This window comes from Telmatherina bonti (genome assembly GCF_933228915.1).
Source record: "Telmatherina bonti genome assembly, chromosome: 20".
Taxonomy (NCBI): domain Eukaryota; kingdom Metazoa; phylum Chordata; class Actinopteri; order Atheriniformes; family Telmatherinidae; genus Telmatherina; species Telmatherina bonti.
The window spans coordinates 9,514,913-9,538,439 of record NC_136618.1 but is presented as its reverse complement, the minus strand read 5'-3'; the positions used below and the strand labels follow the sequence as shown (position 1 = coordinate 9,538,439).

General features: G+C 41.0%; 1 protein-coding gene across 1 annotated transcript in view; it reads right to left on the bottom strand.

The window, feature by feature from the left end:
- Positions 1-23,527, bottom strand: part of acvr2ba (activin A receptor type 2Ba) — a 41,690-nt gene that overhangs the window by 9,164 nt on the left and 8,999 nt on the right. The window contains exon 2 of the mRNA XM_079260053.1: positions 5,088-5,295. Within this exon, the coding sequence (XP_079116179.1) occupies positions 5,088-5,295 (208 nt within the window). The remainder of the gene's footprint in view (positions 1-5,087; positions 5,296-23,527) is intronic.

The window sequence follows — 23,527 nt, the reverse complement described above, 5'->3', positions numbered from 1 at the left end:
AGCATTAGCCGCTAGGGGTGGAAAATCGAATTGAAAAAATTGAATATCAGGATCTTTTGCTTCACAATTTTAAAATTTTACATACATTAACAAAATTTTTTACATAATTTTTAATCATTTTAAGACATTTTTACATCATTTTTAAATACACAATTTGTATTTATTTTTCAAATAAATATAAATAATTACTTTTGCCAAAAAAAGTAATTAAAATTAAATTAATTGAAAATTTTGCCATTTTTATTGTTTTTATTAATCTTTTTACTTGTCTTCTTGGCCATTACAGCAGCAGAATAATGGTCTGGCTAGTGGTTTGTTTTTTCCTACTTGAAATTAAGAAAAACGACGAGCAAAAAAAGTTTTGTACATTTTAGTTTTTGTTTTTAGTTTACAAAAATCAGCAATACCGAAGAATCGTGAGAATCGCAACTGTTGTTCTCAAACAGGAAACACTTGCCAGAAACAAAGTGAAGCATTAAAAAACCTTCAGTTTACCGGCTGATACCAGCCCTTCTGCAAACCATACACTCGAGTACAAACACCCCCTCCATCTACATCAGCTACGTGGCCCAACTGGACCAGGAATATGGTTCTGGTTCTGCTGGAAGTTTTCCCTCCTGTTAAAGTGGAGTTTTTCCTCTCCACCATCACCTCGTGCACCTCAGCATGGATTTGGTTCTTATTGTTTTTACCTGGTTTACATGAACAGTTGTTATAAAGTAAACCAGTGTGGATTATATGTAGGCTTTGTTTAACCTGAAGTAAACCCGGACTACAAAGAATTGGTCTGAAATTTTTCCGAAAGCATGAGAGATGCTGTGAATTGATTAAAAAAAAAAAAAAAAAAAAAAAAAAAAAAAAGAACGATTTTTTTTTCACTGAATGATTGTCATTGTTTGCTCTCAGATTTCAGATCGACTGAGGTTTCTCCCACCATCAGTGCTTTTCCAGCACTGGCAGAATTTCCCCAGAAACCAGCCATCATACAAACGTTTCATTTGTTTTCATTCTTCAGCTTCTCAGATCTGGCATCCTGAGTGATGCTCCTCTCTGTCAGTCATCATCGTGGTCTAAACCAACAGCAGACCTGTCAATCAAACAGCATCTTGGGGATGCAGGAGGGCTCCACAACCCAAATAGCAGCTTTTTCATCCAGTTGGAGGAAAAATGGGTCAGCCGTGTTTGAAGACAAACTGGGAGAATCAGACGTTGAAGATCTCTTCTGTCCTGAGTTTATGGAGCAGCCATCGTCTAAACAGAGGAGCAGGAAGGTTTTTTCTAATTCCTCAGCATTAATCGTCAGATGTTTGAGTGTCAGATGCTCAAAGGGCTCTGAGTGGATTTAACACTGATGGATAAATACAAGCTTTTTGATGCCATCAGCTGTTCATTTGGAGAGTTGGAGATAAAATGGAAGTCGCTGGTCTTATTGGATCAGAGAAAATCCATTTAATACCCAAAGTAACCAGGTTAATGCTACCTAAATGTTGACCTGATGGCAGAAAAAGTTACACCTTTTGTGATTTTTGGTTTGAAAAATTAATCTGCAGCTGCTGGGAAATAATCACAACAAATGGTTGATTTCAGTGTGAGATTGCACCAGGAAAAGTTACTTTCCTGAAAATATCCTCCAAATACATTAAAAGCAGCTGCTCAGAGCGCTGTTGCATCCCCAGCCAACGCTGCTGTCCAGCTTTCACACAGATAAATCTACAGACACTCCTACCGCTCTGAAATGTTGCCTAACTCTGCAGAAAGAAGCTGTTTTCCACCAGGACCACGTTTTATTCCTGCAGCACAGAATAAGTAGAGGAAGCTTTGCATAATGCAGGTAAACTAATTAAACCGTGACAGCATGAACCCGAGATATTTCACGTTAGATCTCGTCGACTTCATTTAATTGTTAAAAACATGCAGTGTTAGATTTCAGGTTGCAATTTATTGTAAAAAAAAAAAAAAAAAAAACTCAGACAGGGACTAGAAATGAGACAAAAAGATTCAGCAGGTGATGATTTGGTGCCCAAACAGAAACTGTGGACTAAAACTCATCCAGTTTATCACCAAATGTCAGAAAGTCCCTGTGAAGTTTAAAAACCATGCTTCTCGATTTCCCTCTACAGTAAGAATATCAGTCAAGCAATCTGTGAGTAAAGGAGAAGGAGCAAATCCCAGCTGGACACCATGATCTCTGATCCCTCAGACGGACCTGCTTCAGGAATCATCAACAGCTGAAAGAATCACAAACTGTGAGGATTACTGTGGGAACCTTTGTCCAGCTCTACAATACAGAGTTATTGAAGTGGCACTTTGTTTTTCTTCTTTACCACCAATTTGAAGTCAGTCTAGCAACTTTGTATTTAAAACGCGAGTAAACCAGTTTTCTTTTAGTTTTAATCAGAACAATATAACAAAGTATGAACTGGATTACTGGGTCAAAAAACTACGTTGCTTCTAACGTCTCTGGCTTCGGTCTGACTAATTAGCAGCTTCCCAGTGACGTATGGTAACTTAAGAAAGGTAAAATTATACATTTTAGAGCTCAAAATCCTTTTAAATATCTTTATATTTCCTTTAAATTAAATTATATTGTGTAAAATAATGAATTTGACTCCAACAGTTATGTTCACAAATGCTATTTTAAAGTTAACATAGCAGAAAAGGAGCCACAAGTAAACCTTATCCAGAGTTTGTGTGACTCTCAGAGGCATCACAAAGCGGAGGTCTGGACTGTGGTCCGACTAATCAGTACTCCACATTTTGGTTGGAAGAAATGGAGCAAAAAGCAAAAGGAGCATCCAGACTCTTGCCAACAAGTCCAAAAACCCGGATCTGTGATGGTATGGTGTTGGATCAGTGTTCTGTAGCATAAATTACAGCAACATGTTGCCTTCAAGACCCTACCTTTTCCTGGGAAATCACTGTATTTTTTTTAAAACACATTGAAGAACCACATTCTGCAAACACAGCAGCGTGTGTGAAGAAAAGAGGACATGGGTACTTTAGAAACCACAACCTTGTACTGCTGCAAACTTCAAGACATGTTTGCATGAAGAATGTGACTGAATAAAAAGTGAAACTCTTCACTTCATATCCACAATGTCAGAATGGTTTAAGTGTCGAGTCGAGGAATGGAGATAGGGCTGGGCGATATGACCTTTTAGTAATATCCTGATATTTTTATGCCATGTCACGATATACGATATATATCTCAATATTTACCTTAGCCTTGAATAAATGCTTTGGTGCATACAATCACATCAGTGAGATGATTTTGTGTCTCCATTAAAACATAACTGTTCATACTGCATTAAGATATGCTGATTTTAAACATTCATGCCAAAAGGATGAAATTGTAACGAAGCAAACTGATAAAACCGCATTTATTGAACAGCTAAAGCAGTGGCAGAAACATGTCATTTTAAAACAAAATAAAGTGCCTTTGCATGATGTAATAAATGCAACGTATGAAAATAGGTGCTCTAGGGGGGGGACTTTTCAAATGATGAACTATTATAAGGCTTTGCTTTATGGATACGTTTTTGAGTTGTCGTGTATTTTTTTTTAATCGCAGAGTTTAGCGTAGAAATCAGTCTTATAATCCAGGCAGAATGTCCTCGTATCGTCTCCAATAAACGGCTTCAGCCAGCTTTTAATTCAGGGTTTGATTCCCACTGCTTTCTGTACTTTCTAGAGACATGAGGAGCTAGATAAATATGCTTGTGTCACACACACACACACACACACACACTAGATGAGGTGAGTAAGTGACAGAGGTTGTGAATGTAATCAAACAGAATTAATTATTTTTGCGTGACGTGAAAAACTTTGCAATTTACATCCCACTCTGTAATCCAGAGCGGGATCAGTGGCGGATTTGGCTGTTCATTGTGACTGTAGGTGGAGTCGTGCAGGTGTCCTCTCTGCTCCTCTGACTGGCTGCAGCTGCAGCCGGAGCGACTGAGTGCTTTAGGACGGGGAGAGACTCTCCTTCTGACAATAACTTTACAATATGCGCTTTAAAGTCAGACGCCAAAATACCAGGAAAGTCTCCAATAACTCCTGTAAAAGTTGCTAGATTTGTCGCTAGTCGCTTTTCCCAAGTTCCAAAAGAGAGCGAACCCCCATAGACTCCCATGTTAAAAAGGCCAACTTTACAGCAGAAATAAAGATGTTTACAGCCTGGTTCAAAAATCCATTTTCGGTTAATAGGTCAGGTTTACCTTCATGACAACTGTGGGGGGAGTGAATCTTTTTCTAACTCTCCTGTTTAAAAGTAATTTAATCTCGAAATTCAGCATATTTAGAGGCGTGTCCTTTTGATTGACAGGTACCTGATCTCCGGCTTCAAGTAAGAAGAACGTAGAACAACCGCGGTTTTTAGCCAGTTAACAACGTGACTTAGCTTTAGCCCGCTTACCTCCGTTAGCTGGTTAGCTCCTGTTATCTCTGGGTTAGCTCGGTTAGCTCTTAGCTACAGAAAGTTCGGAGTTCGCTCGATGTCAATCATCCACCATGACGCTCACAGCCCCCCTCTCAGCTCCACCTCTTTGCCCATATTTGTATTTTCCGGGCGAGACGACGCGCATGCCTCTGCCAAGATGGTGATGGTAGGAACCGCCCACCGAACTTCAATTCAGCTCTTCAGAAACCTACGGGTGACGTCACAGAGGCTTCGTCCATCTTTTTTATACAGTCTATGGTTCAAACCTTCTGCAATTAAAAAAGCAGCTGTAGCTCAGGAGGAAGAGCAGTCGGCTTGTAACTGAGAAGTTGGGAGTTTGATTCCAGGCTTCCCCTGACTATGTGCTGAAGTGTCCTTGGGCAAGGCACTGAACCCTAAGTTGCCCCCCGATGTGCCTATCGTGGTATTAGCGTGTATGTAAGTCGCTTTGTATTAAAGCGTCAGCTATATTACTGTAGAATAGAATAGAAAAAGCAAGAACAAGATATTTTTAAAAAAGTTTTTATTCTGCTCAGTCCGAAAGCAGAAATTAGACTTTATAATCATCAGATGTAAACAGACATCCCTCGAAATGAATCACCTGTTGTGTGTGTGTGTGTGTGTGTGTGTGTGTGTGTGTTTGTACCGGTCGTAGCAGTTGAAGTCATCCAGCCAGCATCCCTTCTTCACCAGCTCGATGGAGCCTGAGTTGTTCCTCCAGGAGGCGTAGCAGTGCGAGCGTTTGTCCGTCTCGCCCTCGCAGCGCTCCACTCCGCTCTGATTGGTCTTCTCGATCTCATAGTTGACATTGTAGTACAAACACTCCCTGGTGTCGGCCTCCCCATGGCCGAGCCCTGCAAGACAGCCAGATCTGTGATCAGTCCGAGCTCCAGGAGCCGCTTTGCAGCTATAAGATCCGTCACAAAGTCACCAGTTCAGCTTTTAAACCCACTTCACAGATACACCATCATCGCGACCTTGCCAGCATCAGTGCCTTTAATCACACTCATCTCAGTGACACACAGAAGAAAAGAAGCAGCATGAAGTCGACAATCTGCCGGCATGAAGACAATAAGCTCTGCTTTCAAAAGAGAAAATTTCATTTTGGTTCTGATCCAGTGATGACTGAAGGTCCTGATGTGGGTTTTCAGACACATAAAGGAGTCTCTGATGAAAAACAGCCACACTTTTCTCCACTTAGAAGACAAAGGGAAGAAGAAATGAATCCCTTTCCATTAAAATATGTGAATACAGAAGAAAACACTATTTAAATTTAATTTACATTGTACAAATACAACAATATATGAAAAAGCATTGATTGCATCATAAAAAAAACACTTTGTTCAGTTATTTTTTCTGTTTTTTCTTTTTTAATCTCAAAATGAACATTTCGTTAATCTAACAGTGCAATAGGTTTCTCTGCACAGGAAGACGGTCATATTACTGCCATAAAAGACAAGTATAAGAGATATGTTCAGAAGGTGATGAAGAATAAAGAAGATTTTGTGGCTGCTGAGATTTTGATGAAGTTTGGATCCAACTAATTCCATGAAGAAAGAATAGACAACAGCAAATGAATCAGTGTTGTGTTCAGATAAAAGATGGAAAGATGGAGGCAGAAAATAAGCAGAAAAATATTTTTTTTCTGATGGAAATCACTTGCGAAGATCGGACATCTTCAGTGTTTTAACCTCCAGAAACAGAATCAGGTTGCTGTCAGGGGGTGGATGGACTATCAGCAGGTTGCCATCTCCAGCATGACCACTAGGTGGCAGCAACTTTTACACACTTTGGAAACAGAACCAGCCTCTGCAATATGCTGAGACACATCTTAAACCTGAATATATGGATTTAATTTATGACTGGAAGAGGAAAATATGTTGCTGTTTCATCTGATACTGATTTCGGATCAAACTGATTCCTAAAAGTTAATCCAAAGCAATACAAAAATACTTAAAAGGATCTAAAAACATTCCAGGATCATGGTGTTTTATAAAAATAAAATTTTGCTGGATATCTATTTGTGCTGGATATTATTAGCATCTCCACTTCTCCCATGTAAATGCGGTTTTAATGAATTCAACATGGACGTAGCGACACATCAACGGCTTACATATGGAATAAGTCTTGTCCAGATCTTGTCTGGTTTCATCTCCATAAAACCCATATGTTTCTAAAAGCTAGAATTTAAACTCTATGAGTAAACCTCACACTCAGTAACGGTAGCTGCAAGGCTAGCCACTAGCTTCCAGCTATCTAGCATTCGGACAGCAGCGCAAGTTGTAGCTTTCGGCCTCATTTTGAAGCTGCGTTTCTGTCATTTAATTATTCAGAAAAACAACCATTTTTTAACGTTTATGAATGATAATTTATGCACGTATTGTATCGAGTTGCATTGATTAAATAGTTAATCAGACAGCCTCTATTTTTTTAGCGCTTGTTAATGCTGCATGAAAGACAACGGTTTAACATTCCAGCTGTGAAGTTTCACAGAGAGTATCAAAGTTTTTGTGACTTAAAATAACTGGGGACTAAATTCAGACGACGAGGATGCCAGCTGTTCAGTCCTGATGTAAACTAGCAGACCAACATGAAGGCAGCATTAAACAAAGTGGATCATTAAAATAACACACAAACCGCATATATGTTAAGTGTTCGTGAACATGAAAATGCAGGTGAGCTGGCTGATGTTGAATGTGTCGTCCAGCTGTGACACAGAGGAGTTACAGATATGTGCGCCTGCATGTATCATCATCATCACTGTACGTCAAACGCAACATTGTACAAAATTTATTACCGGAAAAGCATCTGCACTGAAACATCAGTGTGTGATTGTTGACATGTTTATGATACCTGCAGTAGGAGTTTAACTGGGCAGAACCGGTCCTGTTTGTGTGAATGGATTGACTGAAACATGATGTCCTGATGAGGAAAGTCCTGTTTAATGTCATAATCGAAGACAAACTGTGACAGCACATATTTGAACTGTTTCTAGAACAAAATCAGCTTTTTTTTTTTTTTTTTAGATAAATACTTTCAACTATTACCAGACACACTAAAGTTCAGACAAAATATTAAAAAACACATTTTAACAATGGTTAGAAAACCACTAAACATTTCCAAGTTTGGATCGCATCACATGAATAATGGAGGTTTATGGAAAGTGTAAATGTAGTACCGCAAGCGGCCACAGAGTGGCAGCGGAGAACTTTGATGAGCTGGCAACATGTTTGCATTTTAACCTGATTAAACTGACAGTAAATCAGTGTAACCCATGAGAATACATTAACACTGATTTCTTTTAACGGTGACTGTAACATACTCACACACACACACACACACACACACAGTTTCTCAGCTCACAGCATGAAGCCACAAACTGAAGCAGAAGTGATGAAGTCCTGCTGAGACATTCCTCTCCCTCCTCTTTATTCCTCTGTTTCGTCTCCTTTTTTGAATCACATTCTTTCATCCCCGCCTTCCTCCTTCTCCTCCTCTTCCTCCTCACACTCAGAGTGAACAAGGAAGATGTGGATATTATCATGTAACTGGACATGAACAGCAAACTTCTTATCCACAAAGACTCAGCCTGAAACTGTCCTCTGAAGGTCTGTCCTCATGATGTCTACAGCTCACAGCAGGGCAAGACACTGAACCCCAAACTGCCCCCCGATCTGCCTATCGGGGTATGAGTGTGTTGAGTGAGTGTGTGTGTGAATGGGTGAATGTGACAAGTAGTGTAAAGCGCTTTGAGTGGTCTGTATGACTAGAAAAGCGCTATAGAAGTACAAGTCCATTTACCATTTACCATTTGTGGTCACCAACGCCTCAAACAACAACAGAAACATGAGAAATGTCCGGAGGGAGGGAGAGGTAGAAGAAGGATTCGAACTACCTGAACAGTGGCAGCAGACACACACCAAGCAGCTTCTGGCAGCTTTTACTATCACAGATGTTACAGCAAGTCAGTGCATTTACTGTTTCTAGGCAACCAGAAATGCTGGGGAGTATCCACTGACACCCTGCCAATCCCACCCGTCCCAGCCACCCTACACACACACACACTGAGTATTTTCACACTTGTAACTCTGCTGCTAACGCTGCATTGACACATCGGGGTCTGTGGAGTCTTGCAAAGTTCTCCATCAGCATCAGTGGTTTTGACTTGAAGCCGTTTCCTTTTGGAGCGACAATCTGCAGCAGCTGCTTCGGTCGTCATTTTATCAGCACTGCGCATGAACTCATTCATGTTTTCTGAATTTTGAACTCGGTTTACACGAGGTGATGTGACGCGAGTGCTGCTCAAGCCGCTGACCGCATTTCCTTTCGGCAGTAAATGATGCAGAGATGAGCAGAAACGGAGGACGTCTCCGCATGGAGACGCTACAGTTGCTTATCGTTTGGACATATCGTCCACACAGAGTTGCACTTCTTCACGGTTCAGTTCTACAAACCTCAACTTCAAACATCCTTTGTCACGACCCATTGATGCCATCACAAGAGACATTCTTTCGCGAGACTGGCAGTCAATGTTCATATATATTTCAAGCTTTGTTTCAATAAAGTTTTTTTTCAAAATAAAAATGCCAGACTGTCAATCAGCTTCAGTAAGTGAAGAAAAAAACAGCATGACAGTGAAAAGACTTGGACAGAAGTGGACATGGAGTTACATGTCCATCTTTCCAACTGCATTATGTTGCCTGGCAACCGATGATCATCTCTGTAGATCAGGGGTGCACTGATGCCGATATCAGTATCTGTTCAATACAAAGCGTGTGTACTCGTACTTAGTATTAATAAAAGTTTACCGATACCACACTAGTCAAGCCAGCGCAGATGTGTTTCTGACATGCTTCTGACATGTTTTAAAAGAAATAAATGCCTTGAATGTTAAAATGCGACATTTTTTGTGACCACACATTTATAGTTGTATTTAGGTAAAATGTGACAAATCAGAATAAAACTTGTTGAAATTGTTAGATCTGTAATGTTATTTTATTTGTATTGGTGAGGTAACTTCAGAAAGGATGGGTCATTTATTACAACCTAATGAAATCTTACACAGTTATAACAGCAATAATAACCATAGTCACAATAATGTTCACATAAACACATTTGGCATCAGCAAATGTCGGTATCGGCAGATATTCACATTTTAGATATCGGATTGGAACTCCAAAAAAGTGGATCGGTGAATCCCTACTGTAGATGATGAATGTAAACTCCTGCTGACATCAGAACATCTCATTAAATCCACTCAGTCATCTGACTGGTTTTAATGGAACTTGACCACTTAACCATTAACTTTCAGAAACATCTGTTGATGGAATGAATGCAGACCGGTTTAGCAGAAAGCATGGAGGTTCTGAGGCTGATGCCACAACCAGAACCCTTACTGTGTGAAAGTACCAACACACACAGTAATGCCCTCCTTCTGCTTCTTCAGCTTCTTTATGGCCGCTGGTTTGCATCTGAGCATGCTCTGTGTCTTTTTTGCACCACTTTCAGGACTGATACGACAGCATTTTTACTGGAATAGTGTGGACTCACACCATTACTGAAAAGCTTCATCTGTATGAAAACCAGTGGTTTCTTCTTGGTGTGGATGTGGCCTAGTTCCTGCACAACACACTGCTGACCTACAATACTGGTCTCGGATCCTGAGCCAGCTCTCGTTTCTTTATATATTACCATGAAATCTTACAAACTTAGAGGGATCGTTTTTCTGGCACCAGTGGCCTTTATTTGGCAGTAGCTGGACAGGAATGTGGGCAGAGAGAGGGGGATGGCATGCAGCTTAGAGCCGCAGGCTGAGACTCGAATCAGTGCAACTGTGACGAGGTCACACATCCACTGCACACGGAGCCGCTACCCGAGCGGTGCAGTCACACAAACATCCAACTTTGAGCATTTTTGAGCATGAAATAAATATTCAGTCTGAGCCGCTTCATTCTTCAAGACAGTTTGAACCCTCTTAGATAACTTTTCTGTCATTTCTTTACGTATTCTTCAGGAACTTTTCTTTGGATGTTTCTGCTTTTTGTTCTGGTCTCTGTCCAGATGATTCCAGACGGCTTTTATAACGTTGAAGTATGGGTGCTCCATCAGACATCCCTCCATCAGACCTCTTGCAACTGATTTTCAGTCTTGTTCTTGTGTGATATCTCAGTCTTTTCTCCCTGTCGTCCTTCCGTAAGAAAGACTCCTTGACATCCACGCCTGCATGGAGACCGTTTCTGATAAGGCTTCAGGCAACCATGGATGGATCACCTAAAGGTTCAGGTGCATCTCTCAGGTCCTGTCAGGCCTTCATCTTCAGGTCATCACTTTCAGATCTTCTTTATCTGCTGTTAATATTTTTTTACCCTCCACTTGTCCGGTTTCTGCTCACCATGCTGAGATATGCCAAGTTTTTTTTAGTTAATCACCTTGTTGCTGCGTAAATCTTATTTTCTGTTTGCCAAACTGTTTCATATTTGCTGTTTTCCAAAGACGCAACCAAAGCAATGGGAACAAAATAAACCAAAGATCTAGTTTAAAATTGATTCTTTACTAAGTTGTCTGTTGTGTGTCAACACAGCGCTGGTTCATCTCTTGAGTTAGAAGCTTTTTTGTGGTTAAATGATTTATAGGTCAGCGTTAAGTGGCTTAACAACTAGAAAGAAACAATTGTCTGTAAAAAGCTCAGGACTGAACTGAAAACGAGGGAAAAACGTTGAATCAGAACTTTAACTGTGTTTTTCATGCTATTAAAACTGCATCAGACCAAACATATCAGTATAACTCTTTCTAATAAGACTCTTGTGTCACAGCATCACATATCTGATTATGTTCATTTATTTATAAATACATATGGAGAACAGGAAGGAACACCAGAACCTGCCGTGTGTTGGAGTATCTGGTTCTGCTACTCTGGTATCATTCAGCTGTACTGTTAGCAGTTAACCGTCATCAGTATTCTGGAGGTCGACCTTAGTTTCCATGGAGACCTGTGAGCTAATGCCACCGCATGTGTGTGTGTTGGCTGACATTTACTCTGACTTCTTCTGCAATTTAAAAGTTCAAACATACACACCGACACACATTTTTAAAGTCCTGTCTTTGTGAGGACATTCACTGGAGGAGAAGTTGTTCTCAGGTCTCTGAACCCGAACCGGACCCTTAAATCGCCCATCTAAGGTTCTGTCCCAACACACACGAACAGACAACAGTTCAGCTACAACCAGCTGATTGTGCAGTTAATCAGGACAAAGCTCCAGCATTTTGTTAAGAATTACAAATGACCAATTCTTCTTGTATCTGCACACACTTTCCGCCTGTTATATCGTGTATCTTTAGCCAACAGAGTATTAAAGGAGCAGGTGGGACGATGCTGTAACGTGGAAACAGAGCTGAAATGTGACCTCGTTCAGATCAACCTGAAGTCAAACAGAGTGGACCTCTGTGCATCTGTGTGAGATGCTGTACTCAGGCCTCCCTTTACCAAATCTGAAGAAACCTGCAACAAAAGCTGCAAAAAAAGATACGACTCGCACACCAGAGAACAGTGAAGGCAGCACTATTAGTGGTTGTGATTCAGTAGAAGTTGGCATATAAAACAACTGTGGTGGACATCCACAGAAGGAAAATGGGGGGGAACTCCTTTCATGCAAGAATTACTATAAATGTTTTGAGAACAATTGTTAAATTATGTCTTCTAATTGTGCTCAATTCACTTCCATTGCCTCGGGTTTAGTTTAGTTAAGCTTACTTCCTAGTTATAATGGCTCATAGTTAAAAGGTATAAAATCTAATATGGCTGCCACCCTAAAATACTATAAAACTAAATAAGATGAGCTGTTTTACTCCCATCATAAACTTTGGTTCATGTTCAGCATCTCATCTTCAGATTACTTAACATTTTCTTTCTAAAAATTCTAAAGCAGGGGTGTCAAACTCCAGTCCTCGAGGCCCAGTATCCGGCAGGTTTATGGTGTTTCCCTCGACCAACACACCTGATTCAAATTAAATAGATCCGGCAGCTTCTTGTCAACCTATTTATGAGCTTCCGTCAGGTGTGTTGGAGACAACAAAAACTTGCAAGATACCGGCCCTCGGGGACTGGAGTTTGACACCCGTGCTCTAAAGCAACGCTGCACAAGTTTCTCCCCTGAAAAAAACTCTGAGCTTCAGACTTGTTTTGATGGCACATTGACACTCATTCTGCACATTCCTGGAGCCAGCACTGCCCTACAGCGTCCAGACGCTGAGGCCCAGAACGTCACGTGACAGCTGTGTTTCATTTTACAGCACAGTGTCAGATTCCAGCAGTTGGATATCATCATGCTGGTCATTCAGGAAAGCAATGAAAGAGAATATCAGAAAAGGGGAGGAAAAAGAAAGAGAGCAACAGTAAACATTGGACTGATTTTTACTGATTGTCAAGAGCTCAGAGAAGAGACAGGATGCAAGAGGGATGCATTAGCTTTCATTATGGGCAACAAAGTGCTACAATCTGCCAAATTCAGCAATATGGTCTGAATAAAGTAGGTTAAAGTGAAAAAAAATCATAGATCATACCAAACATTTGTATGGGAAAAATATTTTGTGCCACATAAAAGCTAAGTCAAAAGTATTATAAAACAGCTGAAACAGACTCAGATGTTTCACGGTTAACAGAAGAGAAACCATTTCTACTAATTAGTAGGTTTTTTTGTTTTTTTTCCCCTTTATTTCTATTCAACTTTTCTTATTCACATCTTCCAGGCATGAATCAATAACAACAATGTAAACCCGGCTAATAACACAACTGCAGACCAGCTCTGTTGTTGGTGTGTGAGATCATTTGACCCTGCATGTCAACACACACACACAATGAAAACAATATAAATGCTAATCAGCCTTCTGTGAGTTAGCGGAACAGCTGAGCTGCTGCTCTCTGCAGCAAGATGCATCCATCAGTCCATGTTTATGCTTTTTATCATCTATCGCACCAAAGAAAAACAGATAAATCCTGAAAATTAAGTGGATATCTAGATATTTGATCTGAACACACAAAGGATTTTTTATTTTTCTACAACTGACCACAATGTTCCCAGGACCCTCGACCTTTACTTCTAGTTAAGGCGGGACGCTGTAGTTGATGTGGCACATAAATCTGGGCTCCGTATATCTGCAGTCTCAGCGGGCACCTCACCCTGTAATACATCTAGTCTGAATCTGCAACACAAGCAGCTGTTCTGTTGGACAGTGTTGAAACTACGTTGATCTGCGAGTGTGTTTCAGCCTTTCCAATTAGTAACAGAGAAGTGAAAACCACACAGTGAGCAAAGAGTCGTTATGAAGAAGAATTGAGAGAAAAGAAGCCGTTTTTTTCCTTGTTCGCTCATTCGCAGCAAATGGATTAAAACTGGGAATGGCACCAACATCTTAGAAATGGGATGAAACAGAGGCATCAGTGGACTAATTATCAGCTTTGCTGTTAATATTCACACAAGAGTCAGGAGAGAAAAAGTTTCTATAATCCTCAGTACCATCGTGGAAGAATTTCCACTCACATTAAGATTAATAGGTGAGGGTGTCAAGATTGGGTATGAAAGGAGCATGCAACAAAATTTTAGACTTTCCATTCAAAGATGGGTCCAAACATAGGTCCAAACTAAGCAAATATCTCTAAATGACTCACTGTAAAGAACATTGGTCTTTCAGCACATTCAGAGCTAAACATTTGGAAAAGATTCAGGGAGAAAACTTTATTAGATTTTTTTTTTTGTTTATCTTTATTTCACGTTTCAGATATATCAATGTTTTATGTCTTTTAAAGCGTTTTCCGTGTGAGATTTTCTGGCTGCACATGAAATATTTCTATGTTTCAACAGTTATATTTTTGCACATTGGCAACTATGCGTTTTAAAATGTGCAATACGAGCGAAGTGGATTGGATACTGAAGGTTTTGCTGCGTTTCAGAAATCGGGATTGTAATGATGATGAAAACTTGTCTTGTTCTTCTCATACATCTGCAGATTTTTCTGAACACACTTCTATTATTCTTTAGTTTTGTTCTCTAGTCTTTGCCTTTTCCTAACAAACCTGAATTGTTTTTGAGTAGTTTGTCTCATTCTTGCTGCATATTGTTGTGTTGCTGCGTATATTCTCTAACGTGGATTCCCATTTAAAACCGGACAATGCATCACAGATAGATTAATTCAGATACAAACACTGAGCTCAGACTGACAGATGTTTCCGAACATGGATGAGGTTTTAGTTAACGACAAACAAAGCCAACAATACAATAGCAAAGCTGCAATAATCTGGAACGATGATCTTTCTGCAGACGTCGTCGTGTTCTCATGGTCATGACTCCGGCGCAGATGTTTCCGCCACCGTACCGTGAGCGATGACCGCCGACAGCTGCAGTATTGTGAGGAGAATCCGGGACGAGTGTGAGAAAAGAGCAGAAAGGTTGAAAGTGGCAGACGTAGAATCAGATCTCCCAAATTAACATGTCTATGCTGCATGTGTGTGAGGGTGTGTGACCTCCGACCTAGTCGGCGCAGCCATGCGCATGTGAGCGATATGCAAACAGCTCCAAGTGTGTGCGCGCCACACTTTCTGATGCAAAATACCAATTATTAAGAACCATTGTGCGACGCAGACACAAGGGTCAGGAGGTCACACACTGTGTGCAAACACACACACATGTATGCATACGGACTCACACTGGCATCTGGCAGGCCGACTGTGTGTGTGTGTGCATATGTTAGTGAGATCACGGGGTGACACATGAGAAGCAAAGCCATGGGAACTCTTCACACATTCACACACACACCATTAATTGTCTTTGTGATATTCTCATGCATAAGGTCACGCTTGTTTCAACACAAACACAAACACACACACACACACACACACACACACACACACACACACACATATTAACGTGCACGTTTCAGCTCATACGTCTGGAATCAGAAGTCTGCCTCGGCTGCTTTGATGTTGGACTTTAGTTTCTAAACCAAACATGAAATGATGAGTAAAACGCATGTAACCAAGTCTTGCAGTCGTATATTCAGCCAAAAAGTTTGTATGGTCTTGTTTTATAAGGGATAAACTTGGCTAAAGCAGAATGTGTAAAATGATCATGTTTAGAAATAAATGTGTCTTTTAGTTCTTAGAACTGAAACCAGTTTCGCTACTCCTAGAACTGCACAAAACCTAAATATCTAATAAAAAATTGACAATTGAAACACCTATATTTTTAAAAAAAATTGAAGTATTGCTAAAGAGTTTTTATGCTCTCATGAGGAGGATTTTACGGCGTCTTGATGTAGAAGTATATCTCTAAACCCCTTTTCCGCATTTACGCGCCCCCAGATGTGACGTAGGAGGTCATCTTACCAGTTTAAGATGGTGCAGTTTAGACGGACGGAGGAGGAGAAAGAAATCGTTTTATAAATAATTAAAGTGAAAAATAAAACAGCCATCCTTGATAGCAATTAACAGGGAAATACAGCGTTTTTTAAGAATTGTAAAGGCAAACAGAGAGGAGGGCTCCAAAAAGACATGGTAAATCCTCCACAGCAAATGGTGAACCCTGAAACAACAATGCTACCTGGCTACCTGGTTAATGGGCTACATGGTTACCTGGCTACAGGTTTACCTGGTTACCTGGCTACATGGCTACCTGGTTATCTGGCTACATGGTTACATGGCTACCTGGTTATCTGGCTACATGGTTACATGGCTACCTGGTTACCTGGCTACATGGCTACCTGGTTATCTGGCTACATGGTTACATGGCTACCTGGTTATCTGGCTACATGGTTACATGGCTACCTGGTTACCTGGCTACATGGCTACCTGGTTATTTGGCTACATGGTTACATGGCTACATGGTTACCTACCTACATGGTTACCTACTTACCTGGCTACATGGTTACCTACTTACCTGGTTACCTGGCTACATGGCTACATGGTTGCCTCCTTACCTGGCTACATGGTTACCTACTTACCTGGCTACATGGCTACATGGTTACCTACTTACCTGGTTACATGGCTACACGGTTACCTACTTACCGGGCTACATGGCTACATGGTTACCTACTAACCTGGCTACCTGGCTACATGGTTGCCTCCTTACCTGGCTACATGGTTACCTGGCTACCTGGTTACATGGCTACATGGTTACCTACCTACATGGTTACCTACTTACCTGGCTACATGGTTACCTACTTACCTGGTTACCTGGCTACATGGCTACATGGTTGCCTCCTTACCTGGCTACATGGTTACCTACTTACCTGGCTACATGGCTACATGGTTACCTACTTACCTGGTTACATGGCTACACGGTTACCTACTTACCGGGCTACATGGCTACATGGTTACCTACTAACCTGGCTACCTGGCTACATGGTTGCCTCCTTACCTGGCTACATGGTTACCTGGCTACCTGGTTACATGGCTACATGGTTGCCTCCTTACCTGGCTACATGGTTTCATTGCTACCTAGCATAAGCAGCAGTTCTCATTTTATGATTGCTTATGCAACTAGAAAAGGAAACACCTGCATATCACAATAGTAGTTTGTCAAAAATGTTTAAATATCACTTTTATTTTGTGAAAAGCTGTCATAGAAATACAGCTAAGTAGAGTTTTTTTTTTAAAAAAAAAAAGATAAATACCAATTCTCATCTTTTTTTAAAAACATGTTTTCTGTTAAAGTGAGAAACAAACCAGCTCTGCTTTAGAGTTTCTCAACTTGTGCCCTAAATGTTGCCATTTTCTGTGACCGACTCTTTTCACTTCTCTCAGCCAAGTCCTGGCCTCCATCCAGCTGGAAACCCAAAGTGGGCTTCCCCTCCCAAACAAACACCTCCTCTATTTATAGTCACTCACAAGTCAGCCTCGACTCTGCTGAACTGTCCTCTCTGAACACGATAAGAGGAAGAGGAGGAGGAGGCGGGGAAAAAACTAGAGGCTGTTGTAAAGCAAATGCCTTCATGCAAACACACCAACACACACACAAGTGCCATCAATCAGAGTCTGGTTGGCCTGACATCAGCGAGAGCTGCAGACAATACAGCTGACCTCGAAGACGTCGGGACTCGTCGCGGCAAGTCAACAACAAAGAAACTTCTCCACATTTCTGCTCATCGCTCCGATATCTGCCCATCTAAGGAACCTCGTCAAACCTCCAAACACATCCAGGAAAGAAACTCTTCACTGTCGATCCAAAATCCAGCATCCAGGATCTTTGGGACAGTAAACTGGAATCTTTCAGTGACAGTTTGTAGAAAAGGGACACAAAGTGGTGGGAAAACTACTGACTGTTCCAGTTGTCTCAGAGTAGGTGACATCATGACTAGTTGGCGTTCCAGTTGTACCAACTCGGAAAAAATGGATGCCTCCTAAATAGATAGTCTATACACGTCTACAAAATGCAGCACAAAAGAAAAAAACATTGGATAAACACTAGGGGTGTCACAATTCCGATGTTTAATCGTAATCAATCGAAATTACGTCATGATCTCGAACATTTAAATGAAAGAAAGGATCGACGATTCTCCCCCCCCCCCCCCCCCCCCCGTTATTTTTATATCTTTATATTGTAAATAAATTCATTTCAAATTTGACCATAAGTGTCTAATGTGAGACATTACACAAGATTAATGAAATTATTGATTAATCATTTAAATGTAACCAATCTTTTGACATAAGACTTACTTTACAAAAGTTAATGAAAACAAATGATCATAGACAAGACAAGTCTAAAAATGTCAGAGGTCTCTGTGCTGTAAGAAAAAGAGAAGAATATTGAGAGTCGAATCGAATCGTGACCCTGAAATCAAAAACCAAATCAAATTGAGGATTTGGAGAATCGTGACACCCCTAATAAACGCCTTGTAAAAACATGCGCCATGTGAACACCAGCCAAGGAACCACATACTGACACGAACACACCACAACAACGTAATTACACTTAATGGATAGAAAATATTAAGAATTTAAATAAAGACAAGAGAGGTTACGAGATCACAAATTCCCAGCTCAGAATTCCGAAATCGCTTTGTGCTAAAATTTCTCCGGATTGTGAGTGCCGAGAACAACTGGAACGCACAATCAAAACGTATGTGAGTCAATAAACTGACCTGGAGACGAGTCGCATATACAGAAACAAGATGAAGAAAAACTAATAAAAACTTCTCATATCTGAGTCTGAAACAAAAAAATCTCAACGAAAAAACCCAAACAGAGCTGAAATCAGCCCCGGCATTCAACAGGTAGCACATGCATGAAATGAATCAAACAAAAAGCTGCTGAGGTTTCATTTTCACCAAAGATGGCGTTCGTATTATTTATACTCAGGAAAGAGCTTCTCATTCGGCCCGAGAGGCCAGACGGTCTTTTTCTTGGTCAAAACGTCACTTTCCAACAGCAGCACTAAAAAAAAAACAAACAAACACACAACTCACTGAGGCTTCGATCATCAATAACGTGCAAACTGGTGATGATGAAGATCTAGTGAGCAACCGCTACTTTCCAGAGTCAACAACTTTGTTTATTTTCCAAAGAAACCATCATTCTTCACCAACATGAAGCATTTCTTTGCTCCTCCTTCAGCAGTGGGATGTAACACTAATGGAGAAACGGTCTGAGCCCTCCCTATGAGCAGCCACACGCGCAAATTTCTCTGATGACTTTTTTCTTATAACTCATCCATTAAGATTTTAAATTCAGCATGATCAGGGACATATATGGTTCATGTCTTTGATTGACAGGTGTCTGATATCCAGCGGAAAGAAGCCAGAGTGTAGCACAGCTGTGTATGTTAGCCAGCTAACAGTGCACCTTAGCTTTAGGCTGCCAACCTCCGTTAGCTGGTTGGCTCCCATTAGCTTAGGATTAGCTCAGTTAGCTTTTAGCTACAAGGTGATCAGAGTTTGATAGATGTCAATCATTCACCACACACTCACACCCTCCCTCTCAGCTGCACCTCTTTGCTCATTTTTATACTTTCCAGTAGCGACGGCACATGTGAAACTTAAAGATGGTGACTGTGGGATCAACACACCGAGCTTCAATTTAGCTCTTCAGAAACCTACTGGTGACGTCACGGAGGCTCCGCCCACCTGTTTTTACAGTCTGTGGTTGTAAGCAGAATTATTTGTAACAGGAAAGCTGCAACTGTGACGGGCAGGAGGAAAGCAGAGAGCTCTTCAGGAATTCCTTTCATCTCTGGGAAGATCCGGGAGGTTTTCCCATAACTGGGAAAATGCCAGTCAGTCATGTGATCATATTGTTTCAGATCAAATCTTTTTTACTTAGATTCAACTTTTTCATGTTTTCTGAGTTAAAGGAAAATAAAATCAAACTACAAAGGTTTATATGTTTAAAAATAATGGAGAAGAGGTGATATTAAAATATATTTGCTGAGTTTTATTATAAGCATTGCTAATTATAGTTAATATGATGTAAAGTGGTCATTTCCTAATAACGCCAGACTGTGAACATTGTATCATATTTCTTAATAATCGCTGATCTTCCCACTTCTTTTGAAAGGAATGTTTTGTTTAATAACTAGATTTTAGTTTAATGTTCATCTTTTTTGCTTTTATGTTTATAAATGTTCACAAATGGTTCAATTTAGAGACTGGACAGCAAAAAACCCATCACACCGCATCAAGCTGACATGTAAATGGAAGAACTTCTTGTGTTCTGCTCCTGATGTGGAGTGTATTTAGTTCAGTCCAAAGGAACCACTAAGGGATCTGTTGAGTTGTTTAGGACAATAAAAGCCTCTCAGATTCCATCTCTAAGTCAGAAAATCTAATCGAAAAATCGAATATCAGGATTTTTTGATTCACAATTTTAAAAACAATTTTTTTAAATAAATAAAAACAATACATTATAATTTTTTTGTGTCATTTTTATTGTTTTTATTGATCTTTTTACTTGTCTTCTTGAGCATTATTGCAGCAGAATGATGATCTGGATACTGTGCTGTTTTTTTTTCCCTAATTGAAATCAAGAAAAATGATTAGCAAAAAAAATAAGTTTTGTACATTTTGTTTTGTTTTTAATTTAGAAAAATCAGCAACATCAAAGAATAGTGAGAATTGCAATTTAAATATAATCGGCACCCAAGAAATCCGAATCGAATCGAAGAAAAAGCATACCGTCACAGCCCTAGACGTTTCCCTTTCCACTGGTCACAGGAGGTTTTTATGACTCGTTGAGCAGAAACAGAGCATCAGCTGTTTGGTTTCCATCATAGTGAAGACTAAACAGCTGATGCTGAATCGTATAAAAACAGCAGTTTCTTCTGCAAACTTCTGCAGGTTCGGTTTCATTTTTCTGTCAAAGCTGCAGCTGGTTTCAGCTCACAGGTTGATAGATGTTCAGAAGTCAGCCATAAGTCCCAGTCTAGCAGAGTAAACACACGTCCACGGTGCGTTGACGGCTGAACAAGCCAGCAGATGTTGCAGGTTAACCAACAACCTGCAGAAAACATAAGTGCTTAAATGTACACAGCGAATCTGTCAGGACCCAAACATCCGTTGGAGCAGGATGGAGGAGAATTCAGACAAGCTGCTGGAGAAAAGTCCAGCACAGCTGAGAGGAAAACCAGTAAGCGACCATCATCATCACTGTGTGTGTTGCTGTTGTGCCCCTCCCTCGTCCAGCCCGGTCCGAGCAGACAGGATACACACTCTCAACCCCCCTTCATCAACACACTCATTCCTCCACTGCTTCAGAGAGGAGACAAACGAGTGGGGGGAGGGGGACGGACCCCTGGGGGATGGTCCATGAAAGACACCCCCCTCCCCATCTGTCACAGCAGGCTGCGAACTTTACAGCCCTCCAAACACAATGCAGACCAACACTCTGCCTTTTACTGCCGTTCCTCCGCACCGAGGTCTCTGATTGGACACGCCCCCACAGAGCTGGACACGCCCCCCTCCCTGCATGCGTCTGTTCGGACACGTTTCTGAGCTTTAAGCCTAAACAGAACGAGACAGACAACACCTTATCTGATTACATATACACTAAAATGCTTCCTCTTTTTTTTTTTAAATACTAAATCACATTTAGATTTACTGTGAAATATATTTTATTTGATGTCGATCTTAGACTGTTTTTATCATTATACGGCCTAAAAACAGAAACTTATCTAATAATCTTCAGTTATCTATTTAAAGCACAAGATTATGAACTGAATGAAAACACTTATTTACTGGTAGCAGGGTGGCACAAATCAGCAGATTTGTCTGTAACTTCAGCTTGCAGTGGGACGTTTTGACAAGGTAACACGTTCCAACAGGACACCGGCATCTGATCACAAGTCACTGCACTCTCACTGAACAGATCAGGTCAAAGTTTGAAATGACTTCTGATAACGCCGGATCAGAGATAACTTTTCACCCATCTCTACCAGGTGTCTTCTGCAAGTTTTGAGAGGAATTAAGCCTTCATGGGCACACCAGGATAGTCTGCTAGACTCGATCCTATCTGAGACTCGGTTCAGTTTTGGGGTGAAATAATTTTCCCGATCAAGATTTTGACGACGCTGCACTTCTCAGACGAATCAGACCTTTTAAGTGACGTATTCCACTCTGCCAGAGGTGGCGCCGCATTAGGAATATGTGAAGGAGAAGATGGGATACAGAAAGAAGAAGAAAAGTCGTTCACCTATTGGATAATGCAGAACAATTTGGTTTTATTTACATAACAGCTAAACATGGAGCTGCATCAGATCCTCACGTTGATCAGATTTCTATCAAAACCTTTTCTGATCAAAATCAGCTTTTTTCAAACAAAGCTGACTTTCTGAGAAAACAGACTAAGATTCGAATCAACGAAGCGGGTGTGAATGCACCATAAATCAGAGCCTGGACCATGAAACCAGGGGTCCAGCGACGTTCAAACTTGGAAACAACGTTGTTGGACGTAAATAAACTGAACCTAAAGGAAATCAGCCAACATGCAAGAAAAGACAAAAACCTTCAGTTTTTTTCCACATGTGTCACCAGAAGCTGCTTTAACTGGGAAGTAGTTTAACGTGCAGCAGCTCAGCAGGAAGGTGCTGCTGAAGCCGTCATGACTCAAGTTCTGCTGTGTCAGAACTTCACAGATTATGTGATTACTACATTAGAACAGGATGTGGTTATTTCCTGCAGCAGACTAGTGACTGACTGGACAAACCAGGAGTCGTTGCAGAGTCTTTGGGTTATTTTAGTCAGAATTTGTCAAACATTTAATTCAGAAAACTGAGTCAGTGGGTGGCAACAGGCGCCCGCCGTGTGTTGCTTCACAGCGAGTGGGGATGAATGACACCGAGATGCACTGAATCATAATTAAATCCTGAGGCCAGCTAAGATTCACAGCTCTGGAGCCATCTCATCGCGCTCTGTGCTGGGATTTGACTTGCGAAGCTTTCATATCACTTCACACTCCTCCTGCCTCCTGGTGGATCGCTCATAACGGCTTATAATCAAATGTGAACGCTCGCTTCCTCTGAAAACAAACCTCCTCCAAACTGGAGGTATTTTTATCTGGAGCATCTCCACCGTGGCTTCAGCTCACATCCATCCAGGAGCCTCACAGCGCGGCTGCAGGAAGCTGTCAGAGCTTCAACCATCTCTCCAAGCTCTCCCTGCCCAACGTTTGACGTGACGTTTTCAGCCGGAGGTTCATCCGCCTCCGGCTCTCTGCGCTCGTCGCCTTGGATCGGGGTCACAGGAATGTCAGAATAATTTTACCAAGAGTTCATCAGGCCACTTAAATCTGATAATACACACAGCTCGATGCTGATAATGTGAGACTTTTAATTAATCTGTCACTTTTACACATAATATGCTTCTTCAGGGGAAACATGTCAGTCATGGCAACATTTTGCATGATTTTCCTTCATTTCTGCACGTTTTTGTTTGTAAATGTGTTCAAGAACTGAACCGACTGCAGAGATTTGCTGTTTGGAAGCTGCAGACGAAGGAGGAGGAATCCAGCGCTTCATTTCTCCCTCTGGATCTACTGCTGACCCCGTTCTTCCCCCTTCCTCCTCCTCCTCAAGCTCCCACTCCTCCTCCTCTTGACCCCGTGTCATC